We start from the raw sequence: 14,474 nt of genomic DNA, 5'->3' as shown, positions 1-14,474 counted from the left end.
GATGTCGGGGGCCGGCGGCGGCGCGGCGCGGGGCCGGTTCGCGGTGGTGGGCGGCGGCATCGCGGGGGTCACCTGCGCCGAGAAGGTAAAAGGGGCCGGGGCCGCGGCCGCGCCGCCGCGCGCGTGCGCACGGTGCTCTCCCCCCGTTCCTCCCGCCTTCCCCCGCGCGGGGGTGCGGAGCCCGCTCGGCGCCAGCCGGGAATTGTCCCCGGGATCCGGGAGGCTCCCCGACCCCACGACGGAGCCTTAGTCTGTCAGGGCTCTTGGCGGCCCTGTGCAGCCACCTGGACCGGCCGTGAGCCGGTGGAACCGGGCTGCGCGGCTGGCGGGACCGCCCCGGTGCCCGCGCTTGCTTAGAGGCATAAACGCTCTCAGGGGCATCCTGTGCACGGTCATAGAAGCAGATCTACACAGTAAATGCGTAAATATTCGCATGTATACTGTAGTTCCATACGCTGTCCTGCACCCCCCCTAATCCCCACTTCTTAAAAATCATTTGTCTCGCTTGGGAAAACAAAAACCAAAGGCAGCTCTAGGACAGCAATACTGTAATGTAACGATATTTATCTGTGTAGAAATACGTCTCAAGAGGTTCAAACCTCTAAGGTTATTTTGAAGCAATTTACGGACATTTCATAAAAGGAGAGTTACAACTTCATAACTGCAGAAAGCCGGCACTCTGTGCCCTGGTCCAGAGGTCAGGGACTTCAGTATTCCTGCAGGAATTACTCCTCATAGCCATAAAGGACTGTGCTGCAGCTGAGCTGAAGGCTGCCGTGATGTGCTTCCTTTTATTAATACTGCTCAGTTTTTATAGGATCCATGTTCTAGAGCTGTATACCTCATCCAGCTCTCTGAGAGCCCAAGTTCTAAAAATAAATTAACCTGTTTCTTGGTTTCAAGGTTTTTGATGTTTTTAAAGTAACAGTAACTGGAGATAATTTTGTACCTGTAGAATGAAATCATGCGGATATTAGTTTGGTGAGGAGTATTTTATCTGTTAGAACTGCAGAGCAGGATAAAGGCTGTGTCTTGGATGCATGTGTTCTCTGGTGATGTCAGGGTCTCTCTGGATGGCATCCTTTCCCTACAACAGCACCACTTGCCTTGGTGTACCTGTCACCTTGCTGAGCAAGGTGCATTTAAAATGGAAATTCTTCCCTTTGGCTTGGGGCTTTAAAAGTCTTGAATTGCTTAACAGCACCCTGAAGATGATAATCTATTTATCAGTTTACTATGTAGGGTTTAAAATATCCAGTAAAAATCAGCATTTCCTCTGTGAAAATGAAACCTGTAACCAATTAGTCACTGCTATGCAGTAAAAAAATGTGTATCCAGCAACTGGGTGTTTCCAGAAATCACAGGATCATAGTCTGATCTATCAGACAGTCTTTGGAATATTGTTACAATAAAGTAGTCCTTTACACTATGGCTGCAGTTCTTGAAGGTATATTTATGTATGAATGAAGGTATATTTATGTGTGAATGAAATAAATATGTCTCCAGATTCTCTTCAGTCATTATCCTTCTGTTACCCTGAAGTAGTGTTTATTCAAGAAGATTCTGCAAAATCAAAGTAATGTATTAATACATGCTACTTTTCACCAGTAGTTTTATTGTGTTAAACTCTGATGATGGCTCTCACCATAGTTTCTGTTTCTTTACAAGCTGGCTGCAGAATTCCCATCAGAAGACATTTTTTTAATAACAGCTTCCCCAGTTATAAAAGCTGTAACTAATTTCAAGCAGGTAAGAGACACTTAATTTTTCTTACAGCAAGACATCTTCAAAGTTTTTATGTGCAGATAATTTAGAACCCAGTGGTGAAAACGCTCATGACATTGTGCTTGTTTTCCTATTAGTGTGACTGCAGTGGTGTTAGTAGGACTGATGAGCTGTTTTATAGTGGTGTTAGTAAGACTGATGAGCTATTTTATAATGATCCATTATTAGTAATTAGTGAATATATTAACACCATTCAACGAAAGGTTAAACTAGGTACTTACATGGTTGAAGTGTGTTTGGAATTACTGAAGCTCTATTTCACTGCTTTATTAGTGAGTGCCCTCTTTTAAGCACTGAAATGGTATCGTGGTCTTGCTCATGTTTGAATTTGGGGCTGAAACAGCCTTCTGACAAGCAGTGAAAGAAGGGACAGCCTTCTGGGAAATTGCTTTGAGCTTTATCTACTCCAGCAGCTGCTGATTCAGTGACATCTTTCCTGCTGGTTTGAAAAAGAAAATCAAATCCATGCATGAATTCAGGTTTGTGGCTAGTAGGGTCATTAAGCTGAGTCTTAGAGCTCTCTGTGAGATTGTTGGAGTAGCACCCAACTAAAGAATGCTTTCTGAAAGTGCTGGCAGCAGTGCCACGAGTGTCCAGTAAAGACATTTGCACAGTGCAGAGATGTAAAGTCTGTCATTCACATCAGCAAAACTTTACACATCTGAAGAATAAGGGAATAGCTAAGCATTATTTGAAGGCAGCAGCATTTATGTTTTGGACATGAGCATCTTCATTTCTCTCTGAATTGCAAGCATGATGTGGCTTCTGGTTCCTTAGATGTGTTCCAAACTCTGGATATTCAATAAAGTAGCAGGCCTGGAGGTTTCCATGCAGCCACTCTCTTTTGGAAAAAAACCCAAATTGTCATAACTTATTTGAATGTTTTTCAGGTTCTGGTTTGCCTCTTTGGGGTTTTTATTTTTTTTTGTTTGTTTTCTGTTTGGTGTTGCCCCCCAGGTCTCTGAAATATCAGATAGTGGCTCTGGATGAGTTATTTTATCAAAGTTACAACTAAGAGAAGAGCAGGATTTTAACACTATGTCAGATAAGTTAAAAAGCACTGTTAACAACTCTGATAATAGACTTATTTATGGAATAAAACATCGTAGCAGTTAGAGCAACTGTCAGGGTTCTCCATTTTTGCTTAATCTCTATCTTTAGGATTAAAATTCTCTGTAGTGCTTTGACTCTTTAACCAGGAACAGGCATGGAAAGATTCTGTATTAAAAAAGGAACTTTTATCAGTTACGTGATAACAGATCTTCAGACAATATGGGCTTTATGTTGTGAGTTTTTTACTGGAAATGAGCACCTTCTGTCAAAAGCTGTGGAAGAAGATAGGGATAAATGATCCATACTTTTAAATACCTCTCTTTCTCTTACAGGTCTCCAAAACACTTGAGGAATTTGATGTCGAAGAGCAACCAAGTTCCTTATTAGAAAAACGATATCCCAATATTAGAGTCATACAGTCTGGAGTAAAGCAGTTGAAAAGTGATGAACATGTAAGATAATGTTTTATTTTTTATTTGATTTTTCAAGTTATGTATATAAAAAATAATTTAAGAAGTAGTTGAATGTTTTTGGGTGAGAAATTTTGTTCAAGAACATTCTGGTTATTGAACTGATAAGTTACCGAAATTACAAGAAAATACTTCCTGATTCTAATTTCACTTACTGCTTAACACTGTTTCTCAAGTAGAAATATATACAGGGGACAAAATCTTGAAAGAACCAACATTTCCACATTTTCTTCCTTCTATTTAGCAGGAAATACGTTGCAAGTACGAGCAATGGATAGCATGTACACACCCGTGTTAGCTCTGTGTCAACATGTTATTCTTCACTTCAGCACATCCAAAACTCACTTTGCTCACTTTTAAGTTTTGGAGATGTAATTTTGGGTAGATTCTGCTAACATTCTGAATCCAGTGGTTTTCTTACATCATTACTAGGATAGTGTTTTAGTTTAGGTCTTGGTGGACACAAATAATTAATGCATGTGGATTTGGAGGATCTTTTGCCCAAAATCACTTTAAACTATGCAGCTTCTAGTTTGTAGAACAAATAATGTCATAAAATGTTAAAATTTAAGGTCTTCTTTCTCAGAATGATGTAGCTTATTTAGTGCCTCCACTTTTTCTTCAGCAAAGAACAGATCTGCAGTCGTTCTAAACTGTGTCCTATCCTGTGCCTGGTTAACACAGAGTTACTGCTGTTGAAATGTTTTGAGGGAGATTCTCAATTGCTAACGTACACTAGTGCATAGTTCTGTTACTGGGGCCAGAGGGACATTTGTCACATAGAAAACACAGCTCTCTTCTGGCACAGCCAGTGAGTACAAAGTGCCACCAAGTGGTAAACTGGATCTTGCTTGGAGTGTGCTGTGTACACCTCCCATTTTATTGGTGACATACTTGTGGTGAGTGTGATGGGAATAAATGACACACAGTCAGTGAGGGTATGAAGGCTTGTTCCTTAAGAAGCCCCTTACAGCTTTTAATCTCTGCAAATTACTATGACATTAAGGAAGAATGTTCTGATGTTCTCTTAGATGTCTTGATTTAGATGAATTCTCTTAGATGAATTGATTTTTCTTTTCTCTTCATTGTTAACAGAAAATTTGCACTGAGGATGGGAAAGAATACATATATGAAAAACTTTGCCTGTGTGCTGGAGCCAAACCGAAATTAATTGTTGAAGGGAACCCGTATGTATTAGGAATCCGGGATACTGACAGTGCACAGGTAAATGTGTTTTGGACTTAAAAACGTGTCATATATTCCTGCTTCTGGTGCAAAATACCAAAATTATCGTGGAGTGAAATGGAGAAACAGAAAATAATGTTTGTTATGATATATTCTTAAATAGGAACATTTTCACTAGAAGAAAAACAGCCTTTAAATGTCAGTAAATAAATAAATTAGCCACTACATTGGTTAATTTTATAGATAGCTCATACACAGTATTTCTAACATAATATGGAATAAATGATATTCTTTCACCCTCCAGGCAGAATCCAATTGGAAAATATAAACAGGAAGTAGGCACCAGTAGAAACTTCCCTGGGAAGGTGTGTGTGGTACATGGTACAGTGGGCTGCTTCTTACAGTGGCAAGCTACTGAAGGAATGACTTTTTATTTCCTTTTAGTCCTACAGTAGCTTCTCCTCTTAGTATAGAAAAGAGTTAGTTATAGTCAAAGTCGTGGAAAAATTTTCACCTGAGAAATGACTTAATGGACTAAAAATGAAGCTTGGAAGCCAAAGGTGAAGTTTCACTGCTATAGGTCTTCAGAATCACAGGAGGCAGGGGGAGCACTGCTTCTCCGTAACAGGGAACTGCCATTCATCAAATGAAGTTGGACCTCAAGGATAAAAAAAGGAGTTAACATTTTCAAATAATCTGAAGTGAAACTGAAATTGTTTGTTACAGCAGCTTCTTTTACAGATCTCAGCCTAACTGTATGTGTATCAATAGTCTGAGAAAATCAAAACAAGAGCAAGAAAATACTGAAAAGGATATAGTTAACCGGTGTGAGGGAACATGCTCTAAGTTCTAACTGACATTTTTCCTTTCTTAATGCAGGCTTTTCAGAAGAATTTAGCTCAAGCTGAGAGAATAGTGGTGGTAGGAAATGGTGGGATTGCCCTTGAATTAGTGTAAGTAAACAAAAAATACATATTCAAATAAAATCTTTAACGATGCAATGCTAAATCTAGTGTACATGAGTTTGGGAGAAGGTTGACTTATAAAATTGTATCTCTTAAAGCATTTAGTAGCAAAACTGATTACAGTTGTGTTTTGGGTTTTTTTTGCAACGTAGTGGCTCTTACTGACACATAAAATTAGGAAAGCTCCAGAAGAAGCTTTGACACAGAGATGTCAAGAATATACAGTTCATGTTCCACATGGTGTAAACAAGATCCAAATGCCTGGTTTTAGCAGTGGGAGTCCAGCAGAAATGCACTCCTTTTTCATTATGGGGAGCAGGAAATACTAATTATTACTATTACAAATTTGATCTGCACCCCCCCCGCCACTCCCTGCCCCAGTTCAGTCGAGGTTGTGTTGGTGAGAGTATGACTTGTCAATTTGAAGGGATATTTTTTAATGGGTTCTTTATGTAAATATTTAGAAGTGGATTTGATAGGTTGGAAAGTCTTGGATCCCCTAGTTCTGGCTTCTGGAAGGAAATTTGACACACTTCTGCTTATGTTGCTAACAGTCAGATCCTTTTCAGGCAGTATGTCACTTTATCCCTTGTTTAAATGTCCACAGGTATGAAATTCAAGGCTGTGAAGTAATCTGGGCTATCAAAGACAAAGCCATTGGGAACACTTTCTTTGATGCAGGAGCAGCTGAATTTCTCATTCCAAAGCTCACTGCTGAAAGCCGGGAGACTCCAATCAAGTGTAAAAGAACCAAGTACACAGTGGAAGGTATGGGGGGTTTAGTTTTCTGACACTGCAGCAGCAGCATTTTGTATTAAAGATAGTCTGAAAATCAGTCAGTTTAGCAGCTTGGAATAAGGCTTACTGTTATCTTAAATGACATTTCATTCTTCCAAAAACTGAGAGTGAAAAAGCAACATGAAAACCCATCCTGAATTTCTGTAGACGGAATTGAATACAGTTACTTGCAAACTGTAAAAAAGTGCTTACCTTTGTGCCAGATTTATATTCCCTGTATTCCCTCTGCTGAAGAACTTGTTCTATTTTCTGTAATGTTTTGAAGTGAACTATCTCACCATTATATAGGAAGGAGCTGTCACCTAGTAAGATACTGGAGGAGCAGATGAAACCTCACAGAACATTATTACAGATGGAGTGAAACTGCAGTCTCAGAAACAACAGTTACCTAGGACTGCATGAACAAACATCACACAAACATATGTAGGACCAAAATCATCACAAAAAGAAGAGCATGGTTCTAGACATCAGGCAGGAAGAAGAAAGATATTACACTTCCATCTTCCCCTTTGGCAGCCAGATGGTATTCTTCTATTAATTGAGAATCCTTGTTCTGAATTTTGTGGACAAGGAAGTATGCACACTAAATCTGATATACTCCATCTCTTTCCTTAAGGAATCGAGGAAAAAGGAAGACCTACAGCAGCATGTGACAAGCTGGGCAGTGCCTTAGGCCCTGACTGGCACGAGGGCTTACACCTTAAAGGGACTAAAGAGGTATGGGTGTAACCTTGCTTTCATATTTGTTTAAATGTTGTGGGCATGAGCATTGTGTAGAGTTTCCTGTTTGCAATAAAGCAGAAATCCTCACATATAATATTTTTCTTCATTTATGAATTCCTTAGCTGTTAGATGTTTGCATCTGTTTCACATTTAAAAAATGCAGGGCTGATCAGTTGTAGACCAGCTAAAGGATGGTTAGGATATTTTGCAGCTTAATCAGTGGTGATTTGTCTGTTGAAGGTGGTGGAACTGTATTTGTGTCGTGGAGAATAAAACAAGGCCCAAATTCACAAAATAATTTAGAGAAACAGGTAACTTTCCAACTTCTGGTTTGAGCTCGGAATATGGTTGAAATGTGGGTTGATGTACAGAATATTTTTTCTTTTTACAGTCTTTAGAACAAAAACTTATTATTGTTACCAGAATTTCATTCATGATAGAAAAACAAAGGACTTGCAATCCTGAAAGACAGAAAAGATAGTTTACTTTATTCTGTTAAGTTTTGAACTCGCTTCCTGTAAGCTCAGGGGAACTTGAATACATTTTCTGGCATGCCAGAAAAATCTAATTGTTACAGACTTTCAAGGATCATCAGATACATGCTGAAAAAGCAGGTAAATTGCCATTGGCTATGGCAAGATCTGTGCCAAAAGAGGAAAAAGTGTGGGAATTCAGTTAGTGGGCTGGGATATATGCTGGGGGGTTTTCCAGTTTAGTAATGTCAATTTAGGTGAAGATAATACTTGCCATTAACAATCTTGTGATTGCTAATCATTATAATTTTGTCAATCTTTCTTTAGTTTTCTCATAAAGTACATATTGAAATACTGTGTGAAGTAAAGAAAATACACTTACAGCAAGAATTTATCCAGCTGCAGCAGACTTCCTTGACTTTTCCTAAAGGAGAAAAAGATGTAGAACCAGATGAGGGTGAGTGCCAGTGCCGATAAGATGTTGAAGATAAATCTGTGCTGGAGCATGTTTGATCTTGTTTGCTGTTTTAAAGCAAATACAGATTTGAAAAATAAATCTTTTATCTCTATAAATTGAGGTCTAGCAGTTTACAGTAATTAAATTTATGGGCTACAATTAAATTACAAAATCTTACGGGTCAGACCCTTTTTTCCACAAAGTAACCAAAATCCTGTATGCAGAATATTCCATCCTTAACACAATCCATTAAAATAATATTTTAATAGTGAAGTTAAAACAGGAGAAAAAAACCACCAACATTTTATATCAAAACTGAAGTAAACCTTCAAAGTAGAGGAAAATACCCCTTTTTCATTTTAATTATGCCTATAATTTCCACCTAATTAAAATGAATATTTAAAATACTATTTTAGTAATCGGTTACTTTCAGCATAAGTCAAATCTGTGACGTTCTTTTTGCTTTTGAGGCACTTCCTGTGCATCTGTAAATTTCTACGCAAAAGAATATTTGGCAATTGCATACTTGAGAGAACACCCCTCAGGATACAGTATTTTCCCCCTACAAATGAGGACTTTAATTGAGGAAAATTCTGAAAAAAGTTATTAGTAGGAGTTGGACATCCAAAATAATTTTTTTTCTCTAGTTCTGAGCAATGGTAAGGAATGTTATAGGTAACCTCTGATAATTTTTTCCTTTTTCTTTTAAAATTTTAATCTTTCTTTACCTATTCAGTTACTTCAAAGGTTTTGTGGGTTTTTTTCTTTTATATCTTATCATAAGACATAATTAATAAAATAATTTGTTGGTTACATTCTAAGGGCAAAATTTTCCCCTTTTTCAGTGTTGTGGCCTGTATATGTGGAATTAACTAATGGAAAAATTTATGGATGCAATTTCATTGTCAGTGCAACTGGAGTTGTGCCTAATGTTGAGCTGTTTCTTGATGGCAATAACGTAAGTATACTGATTTCTTTTGGAGCTTTTCAAGTAAGGTGAAAAAAACTTTTTCAGCTGGTTTATGTTTCTGTTTCGACATGAAACATGGATTGCTAAAGAGTAAATATTGTGCAGCAACTCAAAATAAGGCAGGTTGTGTTGATACTGAGACATCCAACGTGATACAGATGTATTTGATTTGTGGTCTTGGTTTACGATGTTGTTCCCCAGGTGTATATACACCATATATATGCAGTATAAACTGTTAAATTAAGCCTATGCAAAGAGAGAAGAGCATCTGTATAATTGGCTAATGTGGCAAAAATGTAGAATAATTTTCGTGTTAATGCTGTACCATATTCTTACCTTTTAAATCATGACATTTGCTCCTGGAAAGGAAGCAACTATTTCCAATATTTTTGATGTGGGACACTGAGCTGTCAGGGTGCTTGTGTTTATTGAGGGAAGTCACCCTGAGTCAGCACCCTAACACGGACAGGGATCCCGGAGTTCTTAAATGCAGCATGAATTTCCAGGCCTCAAGATCATTCCGTTTCTGTGTTCAGTGTCTGCTCAGCAACAACTAAAACATCCCTGGGTTATTAACACCTGGGTTATTAATATTGTTTTCATCACAAATCCAACAAATAGCCCCATACAAGCTACTACTAAAAAATGATCCCAGACAAAACCAGGATGTTAGGGTGTTTGGGATTTAGTGGTGCCATCTGATTAGGAAGTAAAAGTCTGTGCTCTGGTTAAAGCAAATGATGAAAACATAGATCTGATGTTGAGCCATGAGATATTTCCAGGCCTATGCTATAATCTTAGATCAGGAATTAAGTTTCTGCAATGGTATTTTCCTGCTTGGCAAAAATACAAAGTGATCTCTTTAGACTGGGTGTCCCTGTAACTCACAGTGTGATTTGGAATTTGGCAAGCCCTGTTACTTCCCGACCTAGGTATCAGTAACAGTCCTTTAAAAACCTGTGCTGTGGTCTAGAAATAGTAACAATAATGCTTTGTACTTTCCATGGAGGTCTTGCCACTCAGGATGGTCTCATGTTAAATAGTAACGTAACAGATGATTGCTTAAGGCAGAGGAAGTTGAATGAGTTGATGACTTGTTTTATTGCTGATGTGTGCAAACCCTTCAGTTTGCTGTGGGTGAAGATGGAGGACTGAAGGTAGACAAGCACATGCACACGTCGCTGCCAGATGTGTACGCAGCTGGAGACATCTGCACGGCGGCGTGGGAGCCGAGCCCTGTGTGGCACCAGGTACATCCTCGGATGCGTGTGATCCACAGGGAATCACACATCAGTGCACACACCGAGGAGTGAAGGGTTAAGCAAGTGGCTAATCCTCAGTGTGTTGACGACAGAGTTTTATGGAGGTGGCTGGAAACTGAGCTGGCCAGCCCTTCTGAGTATTAAAACCACAAAGTCTGCACTAAGGAGAGCAGCGAGTGTGGTTGTGGCACAGTGATGGTCTTGTGACTTAAATCTTTCCAATCTCCTTCAGATGAGGCTGTGGACCCAAGCTCGGCAGATGGGATGGTATGCAGCGAAGTGCATGGCAGCAGATGCTTTAGGGGAATCTATTGATACGGATTTCAGCTTTGAACTATTTGCTCACATTACAAAATTTTTCAATTACAAGGTCAGTACAGTCTGAGTGTTGTAAACCACTGAGTAACATACACTGCTTGCTTATCTTCACTTGCTGAGACTGAGCAGATGCTTTAATATTGACAAAACACGTTTCTTTATATAATTAATCCCATCTTAGATTTTCTCCTTTTGTACTAATGTGTATGGTATTTCAAGGGGAAGATTTTTGAGTCCGCTGTGTGTTTGCAAGCCAGTGGTGGGGGAGGGACCCTAGAGACAAGTATTTCCCTGTTTGCATCACTTTTGAGGCCTGGAAGTGTTAGCAACAGAAATGCTAAAAGCCACTGCAATGCTCTTATGAGAGCTTTTTCTTTTCCCTTTTCCTTCTGTTAGGTGGTGGTTTTGGGAAAGTACAATGCCCAGGGCTTAGGCTCAGACCATGAGCTGATGCTGAGATGTACCAAGGGACATGAGTATGTGAAAGTGGTGATGCAGAATGGCCGAATGATGGGAGCTGTGCTGATTGGTGAAACGGACTTGGAAGAAACCTTTGAAAACTTAATTTTAAATCAAATGGATCTTTCAGCCTATGGTGAAGATCTTCTAAATCCAGATATTGATATAGAAGATTATTTTGATTGAACAATACCCCATTCCCATTTTGAAAGATACCAAGTAATACATCTTAGAAAACTGTTTTCTCAGGATTACCAGAAATGAGGGATAAATGCAATTCTCTGTAAAGATTTTGGGTTGATCTTGCCAAAATACTGACACAGGTACCAGCTAATCTCTGTTGAGCTGGCTCAAATGAACACAGAAGTTTTAGGGCAGAGGGTGCTCAGAGGTCTTAGTACGTGGAATGTGGGTTGCAAATATAAGGCCTTATGCCTTTTTTTTCCCCCCCATAAGTTTACTTCTGAAATAAATGTATTTTCTACTCAGTTAAGTACAGAACACAAGCTTTGCACAATGAAAGCCAGGATGAGATGGCAGTTGAGAGCAGCTTTTTAACTGCTTGTCCCTTCAGCTGTCCAGGTGTTGGGGTAGAGCTGCACTATTTTGCACAGTGCCAGCCTTGGACAGCAGCTGTTTCATCCTGGCTTTGATTTTGTTCTACCGATGCTACATGGGAGTTGCTATTTATTTAGGGTCAAATTGGGAAGAATTTATTGTACTCCACTCAATGCAGAGTTGGCAGTACAGATTGAGACTTCTCCCAGACAAATCACTTACATTTTTTTGAGAATGACTGTTTTTAACTAAATTAATTCAATTTTTGGCAAAGGTCTTTAGCTCAAGGATGGGTGAAAGACTATAGGCTTTAGTCACTGTCACAATTTTATCAGAAAAATAAAGATGAAGAGCGTGTTCTTAATGATACTTGTTTTATATTTGTTATACACGTAAGTGTTGGGGGAGGAAGGGAGAAGAACCAAAATGCAACCACCCAGAACTTGTGTTTGTTAGTGAAACTGAACTTGCCTTTTTGATCTTTGGCTGCAAAGATGTTAAAAGTAAGTAAATAAAATTGAATATAGCACTCAGCATGTGTGCCTGAGAATGCTTGCAAGCAGCAGTAGCTGTTGAGTTTTTCCCAGGCTGGCAGGTTGTCTTGTGTTTAAACCTAAATTTAGGTACTTTTGCAAAGCACGGAAGTTATAAATTTCTATCTGAATAACAAGCTAGAGAAATCTAATTCTAAAAGCAACAGACATTTCAAAGGGACAAATACACATAATATTTCACTCATAAATACAGTATTTCACTCAAATATACCACAGTGGGTGTAGGGACACATGTCCTTGCTCAGAACTGCAGAGGTGGCAATGCCCACATGGGCTGGGCCAACCAGCCCTGGCAGAGCAGCAGCTTTGACCCAGCCAGGGCTCCAGAGGAAGGCTGCAGCAGCATCCCAGTCTCTGGCTGTCCGATGTCACTCCCTGGGACTGGTGACAGCAGCCGCCCTGGGGAAGCTGTGCTGTGGCTGCAGTGGAGTCACTGGTGAAGGAGGAGAGTCACCTGCACAGCAGGCAGAAGGAACAGGAGGTGACAGGGTCTCCAGAGACACTGCAGAGCTAAGGACCACCACAGTCCTGTGCTGCAAAGGAGGGAAACTTCAAGATGACTCTCACGGGAGTAGTGGGTGGAGACTCCCACAGGAAGGAAGTCTGGAAACCTCTGGAAGTCCGTCCCAGATGGCATGATCCTCCCATAGTGTTACTATATAGTACACTTCCAAAAGAGTTAAAAAAGCAACATGGTTTAATACAGGTTTTGTAATCACTGATGTATCCTAAGATATGCACCAATTATTTTGATAGGAAACACTTTTTCCTTTACTACTAGCCTCCTTCTAGATTTGACAATTTTTAAGAATATTTGTTCCCTGTTCAGTGTTTATTAAATAAAAATACCATTACTAAAGCACAAACTGAACTTACACACTGCATTGTCCATGGAGCAGCAACCATGATTAGATCCTAAGTTGTAGTCTGTGACACTCAGTCAATAACTACTGGTTGGTCATTTCCACCTGCCTGAAGCTTAGGCTTCTTTGCTTTTAAGTTAGGACCACAGCTGGGCCGTTTATGTTCCTGTGATTTCTTCACCACTGAATCTTGGACAGTCTTTGATACAGTCTGGGCATTTTCTCTGCTTCCTTTCAAATTTGAAGATTGGGATGGTTTGACCTGTAAGATATAAAGACTTCAATTAAAATTCTAACATTGTTTTCCTTCTTTTTCCATGTTCCCACATAAGAGAGAAGATATTTATGAGGTTGACTGCATTACTACAAAACATATTTTGAGCAGATACCAAATAATTAAATTAAGCTCTAATGGAGAAGATATCTATATAGCAAACCAGTACAGATCTAAATACCTTGAAAACACTTTTCCCGTTTGTTATCCCTTCTATGGTGATCACGTGTCTGTCATTTTTCAGCAGCCGGGCTTTCGGTCCCACCTTCAGGTAGGATATTGTAGCAAAGGCTGTGAAGCTGAAATCCTCCCTGCATGAATTAAATCAGCGTTACAAGGGAAGGCTGGAGACAGAGGCCAGACTATGCAGGGGGAAAAAATCATAGAATCATTAAGGTTAGAAAAGACCTCCAAGATCAAGTCCAACCATCAAGCCAGCACCGCCACTAAACATGTCCTCAAGTGCCATATCCACATGTTTTGTGAACACTCCCAGGGATGGTGACTTCACCACTTCCCTGGGCAGCCTGCTTTGATCTCAACAACGCTTCCCATATTGAAAGGGACACATAACCCTTCACATAATCCATTCTGATGGATGTTCCAAACAGCAGCTTCATTCTGCTTTACCTATCCAAGCAAGCACTCGGTTGATTTAGAGCTACTCTGGCCAACACTTATCACAATTCAGTTTGTGGACCTTTAAACACACAAAAACGCTCAGACATGCACTTGGTCAATCTCTTGAAACACGTGGAGGAAAAGGAAAAAAGATGTAATAAGTCATCTGCTCACCCTCTTAGTAATATAAAAAAAAAGTCAGCTGTATGGAGAGATGCAAAGAAAAATTAAGACAAAATAAAAGGATTAGGTCATTTGTAGATATTCTTGAATTTATAAAATTGTATGAGAAGACAAAACACATAGCACACAGACAGCTTACAGAGGCAGCACTGTTATTTTACTATACTTTCTTAAAATTTCTGAGTAGCATTTTACACATTAGCCAGTCTTTCCTGACTTAGACATCATATGGGCTTTTGCCTTCCTTATGCATGGAATGTGAGTGAGATCTGTATAAACTGCAGGCTTCTCCAAAATGAATCCTGCTGCAGATTTAAACGTTCTATCTGAATATAGAAGACCCTAGCTTTTTAAAATTGCACAAGATGCAGCATGTCAAATGTTCCTCCAACTTTTGAAATAGAAATAGAGCAATATTTGGAGCATTTTTAAGAATACATTAAATGCATCTGAAATAAAAACAAGAATACAGAATGTATCCATTAGTATTATACAGAAGTTAC

General features: G+C 39.4%; 2 protein-coding genes across 11 annotated transcripts in view; one reads left to right on the top strand and one right to left on the bottom strand.

Annotated features, from left to right (window-relative positions):
- On the top strand, positions 1 to 12,009 carry PYROXD1 (pyridine nucleotide-disulphide oxidoreductase domain 1). The gene is made up of 12 exons (XM_032106196.1): positions 1 to 85; positions 1,669 to 1,749; positions 3,171 to 3,290; positions 4,404 to 4,532; positions 5,373 to 5,446; positions 6,066 to 6,226; positions 6,873 to 6,973; positions 7,780 to 7,909; positions 8,755 to 8,867; positions 10,007 to 10,129; positions 10,374 to 10,511; positions 10,856 to 12,009. Exons 1-12 carry the CDS (start codon positions 2 to 4, stop codon positions 11,102 to 11,104), a joined length of 1,503 nt encoding a protein of 500 aa, XP_031962087.1. The 5' UTR covers position 1; the 3' UTR covers positions 11,105 to 12,009.
- Positions 3,688 to 14,474, bottom strand: part of RECQL (RecQ like helicase) — a 24,552-nt gene continuing 13,765 nt past the window's right edge. For 8 of the 10 annotated variants that reach the window (XM_032106193.1, XM_032106188.1, XM_032106187.1 and 5 more), the window contains 2 exons: positions 13,349 to 13,478; positions 11,837 to 13,155 (listed from right to left, as the gene is read on the bottom strand). In XM_032106193.1, the coding sequence (XP_031962084.1) occupies positions 12,967 to 13,155; positions 13,349 to 13,478 (319 nt within the window). In that variant the 3' untranslated portion in view covers positions 11,837 to 12,966. Of the gene's footprint in view, positions 7,975 to 11,836; positions 13,156 to 13,348; positions 13,479 to 14,474 lie in introns of those variants that run through there. The other 2 variants (XR_004239641.1, XR_004239640.1) reach the window with 2 other exon arrangements.

This window comes from Corvus moneduloides, chromosome 4, assembly GCF_009650955.1.
Source record: "Corvus moneduloides isolate bCorMon1 chromosome 4, bCorMon1.pri, whole genome shotgun sequence".
In the NCBI taxonomy this organism is placed as follows: Eukaryota; Metazoa; Chordata; class Aves; order Passeriformes; family Corvidae; genus Corvus; species Corvus moneduloides.
This window is presented reverse-complemented; position numbering and strand designations above follow the sequence as displayed.